This window comes from Etheostoma spectabile, chromosome 24 (genome assembly GCF_008692095.1).
Source record: "Etheostoma spectabile isolate EspeVRDwgs_2016 chromosome 24, UIUC_Espe_1.0, whole genome shotgun sequence".
In the NCBI taxonomy this organism is placed as follows: domain Eukaryota; kingdom Metazoa; phylum Chordata; class Actinopteri; order Perciformes; family Percidae; genus Etheostoma; species Etheostoma spectabile.
Window position 1 is genome coordinate 15834910 of NC_045756.1, and position 6796 is coordinate 15841705.

Below are 6796 nucleotides of genomic sequence, written 5' to 3' on the forward strand. Positions count from 1 at the left end.
TGTTTACTAGACAGGCACTTTCACCAACTAACTATATAAAAGAGACTTAAGATACAATATTAGGGGACCACTAAGGTCTATATAAAAGAGACTTCAGATACAGTATTAGGGGACCACTAAGGTCTATATAAAAGAGACTTCAGATACAGTATTAGGGGACCCCTAAGGTCTATTCAATTCAATTCAATTTTATTTATAGTATCAATTCATAACAAGAATTATCTCAAGACACTTTACAGATAGACCACACTCCGGAATTACAAGGACCCAACAGTTATGTTTCCTCCAGAGCAAGCAACCGTGCGACAGTGGCGAGGAAAAACTTCCTTTTAGGCAGAAACCTCGGTCAGACCCAGGCTTTGGTAGGCGGTGTCTGAGGGCGGTTGGGGTTAGAATGAAGAGTGGCAATAACAAAAATAGAAAAAATAGTAGTTTGTAGCAGTTCTTTGTGGTAGTTCATGGCATAGCAGGACGCTGTGCAGCATTACAAGGCCACAGCAGGACGTAGCAGGACGTAGCAGGACGTAGCAGGACGTAGCAGGCACCACAGTGTAGCAGTTGAACATGGCAACAGAACTAGCGGAACCATGGCATAGCTGCTACCCTGATTTCGGAGCCTCTCTATCCAAGGGAACATGCTGGGGAAAAAGAAACTAAGGACTGGGGAAGACTCCCCAGAAATAGGTTAGTAACAAGCATTTCTGGGACATGGATGCACATAAATGAAAGATGGAAAGTAGAGGAAGAGGAGCTCAGTGTATCAAATAAGCCCCAGCTGCTAAAACTATTACACAAAAAAGAGAGAGAGGTAAAGAGCTCCGCCGCCGGGCCAGAACTCTCCAACGGATCGGTGTATGCCAAGTCTCCTTTGGTTCTATTATATTCTGATTATATGTTAGATAAATCGAAAACTATGTGACTAGCTCTACTCCCTAACAATATCGATTCTATCCCTAACTAGTTATCAAATAGTCCCCAGCTGTCTAAAACTATTACAACAAAACCAAGAGAGACGAGGGAAAGGAGCTCCAGCCGGCCGGGCCAGAAATCTCCCAACCGATCGGGCTGATGCCAAGTCTCCCTTAGTTATATTATATGATAGATAAATCTGAAAACAATGTGACTAACTACTACTCCTAACAATATTCGATTCTATGCCCTAACTAAGCTTTATCAAAAAGGAAAGTCTTAAGCCTACTCTTAATGTGGAGACGGTGTCTGCCTCCCGGACCAAACTGGGAACCTGGTTCACGGAGAGGAGCTTGATAGCTGAACGCTCTGGCTCCTGTTCTATTTTGAGACTCTAGGAACCACCAGTAACCCTGCATTCTGGGAGCGTAGTTCTCTCCTAGGGTTGTAAGGTACTATAAGCTCTTTAAGATAAGATGGAGCCTGACCATGAAGAGCTTTGTAGTGAGAAGAAGGATTTTAAATTCTATTCTAAATTTACAGGAAGCCAATGCAGAGAAGCAAAACAGGAAAACGTGATCTTTTCCTGGTTCCTGTCAGAACACGTGCCGCAGCATTCTGGATCAGCTGTAGAGTCTTTATGGATTTTTTCGAGCAGCCTGATAAACAAGAATTGCAGTAATCCAACCTAGAAGTAACAAATGATGGACTAGTTTTTCTGCATCATTTTTAGACAGGATATCCTGATTTATATAAAAGAGACTTCAGATACAGTATTAGGGGACCACTAAGGTCTATGTAAAAGAGACTTCAGATACAGTATTAGGGGACCACTAAGGTCTATATAAAAGAGACTTCAGAGACCTCCAACTGGCTTTGTAGGCCAGTAGGAGGCTTAGTTGAATGATTTCAGTGAGAAACGCAAGCATAGGTTTGTTACCAAGACAACTCCACGGGGCCCCTATAACTTTCATCTTTGATGCAGCAATTTTTTTGCGTTTTGGATGACTAAACCATAACAATAACGGCTTCTGATGTTTCCAGTGACAGTGCCTTGGATTTTTCCTGAGTTGAGGACTAAAGTGTATTGAAACGTGTGGTAAAATAACCAGGTAGCGCGCGGCCCTGTTTTAGTTGAAATAAACGGTTTGCTGGTTTTGACGCGGCTGAATGTGGCCCAGGTGTACACAAGGACCCTGTGACATCCCTGTTGGGGGGATTTAAGGTACATGTGATGCTGACTGAGCTCAGAGGTGAAATAAACTTGAACTTTACCGGCCAATGCACCTAAGAGGCCGACTGCATGATTTGAGTTCTTCCAGGCTCTTCCACACAGTGTGGACGAGAGGTCATTGTCAAATAATCAATTTTCATCAAAACAGCATCATTGACCCAAATTAACAGAAATTGTTGATGAATAAAGGTAGGTGTGTATTTTAGTCTATGATGATGTGTTTTCATTTAACATCTTATATCCTCATTAATGTAGCGTACAACAGGGTAAACCACATTTTATGTTAATGTTTACTATTTTGCTACCAGACTAATATTGCAGCATGGGGACTGGGTGAACAAGCAGATGGAATGCAAAGCAAGGTGCTGCTGGGATTTGAACCCAGGATCTCCTGCACCCTTCAATTCTCTTTCACCTTGTATGCTCTGTATAATATACTGACTCACTGATAAATTCTACCATTTACTATAAATAATATTTGAGAACAATGAGCTGGGTTTTTTTTTTTCTCTCCACGTTGGTTACTTGGGAAAACAAGGTTTTAGTGCAAACACTTTACACGGCAAATACTATGACGAGATTTTCAGCTGACAATCAAGCGCTGCTGGGACTTGAACCCAGGATCTCCTGTTTACAAGACAGGCGATTTAACCACTAAGCTACAGCGCCTCCTACTGTGTGAAACTTATTGTACGACTATAATAAGCTAGTAAACAGGGATGGGAACAATACTGTTGAACGCCATAGACTTTCACCAACTTTCAGCCGCAGCACCGCTGTGAGTTCTTCCGTATTGTTAACCCTTCAGTTCTCTTTCCCCTTGTAAGCGCTGTATAATATACTGGCTCACTGAGATCTGGAGTCTAGGTGTTTCCTAGACCACGTTGGTTATCTGGGAAACCAGGTTTAAGTGCAACATCTTCATGACCAATACGACAATAAGGTTATAAGGTGACAATCAGGCACTGCTGGGATTTGAACCCAGAATCTCCTGTTTACGAGACAGGCGCTTTGACCACTAAGCTACAGCGCCTCCTACTGGCTCAGGCATGTTGTACAAATACAATAAGCTAGTGAACAGGGATGGGAACACTGCTGAGAGAGACTTCCAGCTGACAGTGGGTTCTCTGAGACTCTGTGGCCGGCCATCGAACAGGCGATCCCGGTCATAACAAGCTGCAGCATGTCAAGTGTCAAGTCCAAATGAAAAGCCGTCTTAAAATCTTAAAATGCCAAACGGCATGCCAAACAATTTCCAAATTTAAAGTTGAAAAGATAAAATTGAAAATCATAAAGTGCAAAGACTAAAGTAAATTCTTTCTTTTTTTCTATTTGAGACTTCAGTTGAAGTATTTCCATTTAAGCTTTTCTATTTTCCATTTTGAGTTTCATATTTGATGTTTCTCTCAATCACTAAAAGATTTCCAAGATTTCAGTTGAAGCATTTATGTTTCCTTTTTCTTTTTTAAATTTAATTATGCCATGATTTTTCCTAGTAGCCTAGTAAAATAATATGTTGAATTTGGCTTTGTTTTCTCTTTGGACTTTCAATTTGAATTGTTAATAAATAGTTCCTTAGAGTTTTTGTCCCATCCCTGGGTTAGGGTGATTTTAACAGAACACTACTGCATATACTTTACATCCAAATGCTGCTTTAATATGTGATAAATGAATACACTTGGTTTTCCAAATATGTGTTCAGTATATTACAAAGAAATAAATAATTTTGACTAAACATAACTATAACATGTGCTGCCGATGAATGTACATAATTATTTCATGTGAATTCAACACCCTTCCAGTGGGGTGTGGGTTAATAAATGGGTGATTTTAGTAGTTGATTTTAACCCTCATGTTGTCCTCGGGTCAAATTGACCCGTTTTCTATATCAATGTTCTTTTTAATTCCCCAAAATAACATGATTGATTCCACACAACGCTCTTTGGCAAGTACAAATCTCTACTTTCATTAATTTTGGGGCGTCTTATTCAGTTTTATAGCATTTGAAAAAAAAACTGAAGTGGTTTTGAAATAGTATTGAGTAAAAGTTGACATATTCCAGTCTGTGATCATCCATCAACATCCATTCCTTTAATTTAAGTCAAAATAATTCCTAATTTCTGCTTTTTTAACTCAAACATTAGGTATTAGGATTATTGACCATAGATTCAAAAATAACTGTAAAACTAAAGGTAATAAGTTAGTGTTATGTAGTGTTAAATGTAAAAAAAGTGACAAACATTGAAAAAAAGCATTAAAAGTGTTGAAAAAAGGGACAAAAACGTCAAAAAAAGTTAATGAAAACGTCAACAAAAGTGTTGATTTTCAATTTTGACGGGAAGACAACACAGGGGTTAAACTACTAGTTTTTCAATATTATCAGTTCAAAAAATGATAATAATAAAAAAATATTATTCTTTTTTGAGTGCATTAAGTTAGTTTATGATCTTGAGGACAGGTTGTAAAATTGCTGAATGTTAGAACATTGTATCAAATTGGTCGTTAAAGTGTTGGCTTTAGTGCCATCCAGAGGTGGGTAGAGTAGCCAAAAATTGTTCTCAAGTAAAAGTACTGTTACTTCAGGAATAAATGACTCAAGTAAAAGTAAAGTAGTCATCCAAATAATTACTTGAGTAAGAGTAAAAAGTGCTTGATGAAAAAACATCAAGTAGTGAGGAACTGTTGAGTAACGTCTGATTTATTTCTAACACAGGCATCAATCAGACGACAAAAATACAAAATATCATATTTAGCAAATTATAGTCCATCCAATCAATAAATAAATTAAAATTAATTAATTACAAAATAGCTTACTTGAGAGACTTGTCACATCAAATTAGGATGGATACTGCATGTGTAAAACATACTGTATGTAACCTAAAAGACAAACATCCACCTCTCCACAGCAGAAACTAAAACCACCGCTACGTCTCCTCAGGTTAGATGTTGACTTGTTGAACGCTCGCATGTCCGTTTGTTTTGGTCGACACAGAAGACGCCGCATGATGTAGCTGCTGTGTCGCACTTTTCCTAAAAGATAACCATGCTTTCACTATGAGGCGGGGGGGGGGGTCCTCCTGGTTTGCGTTGCCTTGGCGACGTTTTGCTTCTGACGTCTTTGCTACGACTGTAAAGCTAACCTGTCGCGCTGCTGAAACGAGCATGGTCACATGACTGAACAACGACGTGTGATTGGTTAAGCACAGTCACGTGGTAGAGCCTTCAGCGGAAGACTCTCTCTCTCTGTCAATAAAACATTAAAATGAGACGTACGCTGGGGTAAAAACAATGAAGCGTAGTAACGAGTAACAAGCTCATTGTAGCCTGATGTAGCGGAGTAAGAGTACAGTTTCTTCTTCACTAATCTACTCAATTAAAAGTAAAAGTATAGTGATTTAAAACTACTCCTAGAAGTACATTTTTTTCAAAAAATTACTCAAGTAAATGTAACGGAGTAAATGTAACTTGTTACTACCCACCTCTGGTGCCATCATAAAACAACTGATATTGTTGTCCAGTTGCGAGCTCAGAGATTATTGGCAAATTAAATTACTGATTACTTTGGCAAGGCACTGTATCCGTGTCGCATTCTCATAGGGGCCAAGCCCCCCTAAAGGGCTGATCCTAGGACCCCCCCCTGGGTAAAATTCTGATGTTAAGTTACTTGACTTCTTGTAACGCTTGTGAGGCATTTTGAAATGAGTCCTTTTGATGGATCCACTGATTAACAGATATCTCTTTCGTGATGTAAGTCTATGGGGAAAAGTCTTTTTGACCCAGAGGGTAGCAGGTCAATTCTGACCCAAAATACATAAAGAGCAGATGGTTTTCTCTGTAGCAGGCCTAAAAAATCTTATTGTTGCCGGTTTGAAACCCAAATTAGAAATAAAGCAAATCTTGTCTGGTATTCTCTGTCAGCTTCTCTTCATGTCATACTTTCTTAATCCCTTTTGTTGCTGAGTTCAGAGATGCCAGTCAGCAAACAGGAAGTGGAACATGCAGTCCCCTGACCAATCAGCAGCAGCGTGTCAGGATGACCTGAGCGCCCAGCGGTCGAGGTCAGAGGAAGTTCCTGCAGAGGAAACAGCTTTCCAACATCTCAGTTCATCTTTTTAATTAAACCTCTAACCGGAGGAGAGCATGACGGATCTTTAACGTTATGATATATATGTATGATATTTAACGTGATGATATTTAACTGGTGATGCTTTAAATCAAAAAACAGATTCAATGTAATGAAATAAGACAATATTTTAATCTGAAATGCAGAAAATTCAATCCCAATCCCTTGTGTTCAACATGTTTTTATCATCGTGTTAAAGTCAGAGTTTAGAGACCAGACTCTATTACACTTTGAGCTCATTTACGATGTTCAGCTGAACCAAACCAAATCAAAGTTTATCCCCAAAAAGAACAAAAAGTACTCAGGTCCTTCAATGAAGAAAAAGATATACCACAGTTTAAAAATACTCCTGAATTGTTCCTGTAGTAAAAGTACACAGGTATTATCAACAAAATGTCCTTAAAATGTCAAGTTCTCATTATGCAGAATGGTTTCTTACAGCTGTTTTATCAATATAGAACATTATATTCGGTTTTTACCACTAATGAATACATGTTAGAGTATTTTAATGTCCATCAGTGTGGCCATAT

At 38.9% G+C, this 6796-nt stretch overlaps 1 protein-coding gene and 2 non-coding genes across 3 annotated transcripts in view; 1 reads left to right on the forward strand and 2 right to left on the reverse strand.

The window, feature by feature from the left end:
• Window positions 1-635: 635 nt before the first annotated feature.
• Window positions 636-6796, forward strand: part of LOC116673680 (coagulation factor XIII A chain) — a gene marked incomplete at its 3' end in the record, with an annotated part of 25524 nt that continues 19363 nt past the window's right edge. Inside the window, 1 exon segment of the mRNA XM_032505895.1 lies at window positions 636-684. Coding sequence (XP_032361786.1) covers window positions 636-684 — 49 coding nt within the window.
• On the reverse strand, window positions 2740-2812 carry trnat-ugu (transfer RNA threonine (anticodon UGU)). Its single transcript has one exon. It is a non-coding gene; the product is annotated as a tRNA-Thr (tRNA).
• On the reverse strand, window positions 3104-3176 carry trnat-cgu (transfer RNA threonine (anticodon CGU)). The gene has a single exon. It is a non-coding gene; the product is annotated as a tRNA-Thr (tRNA).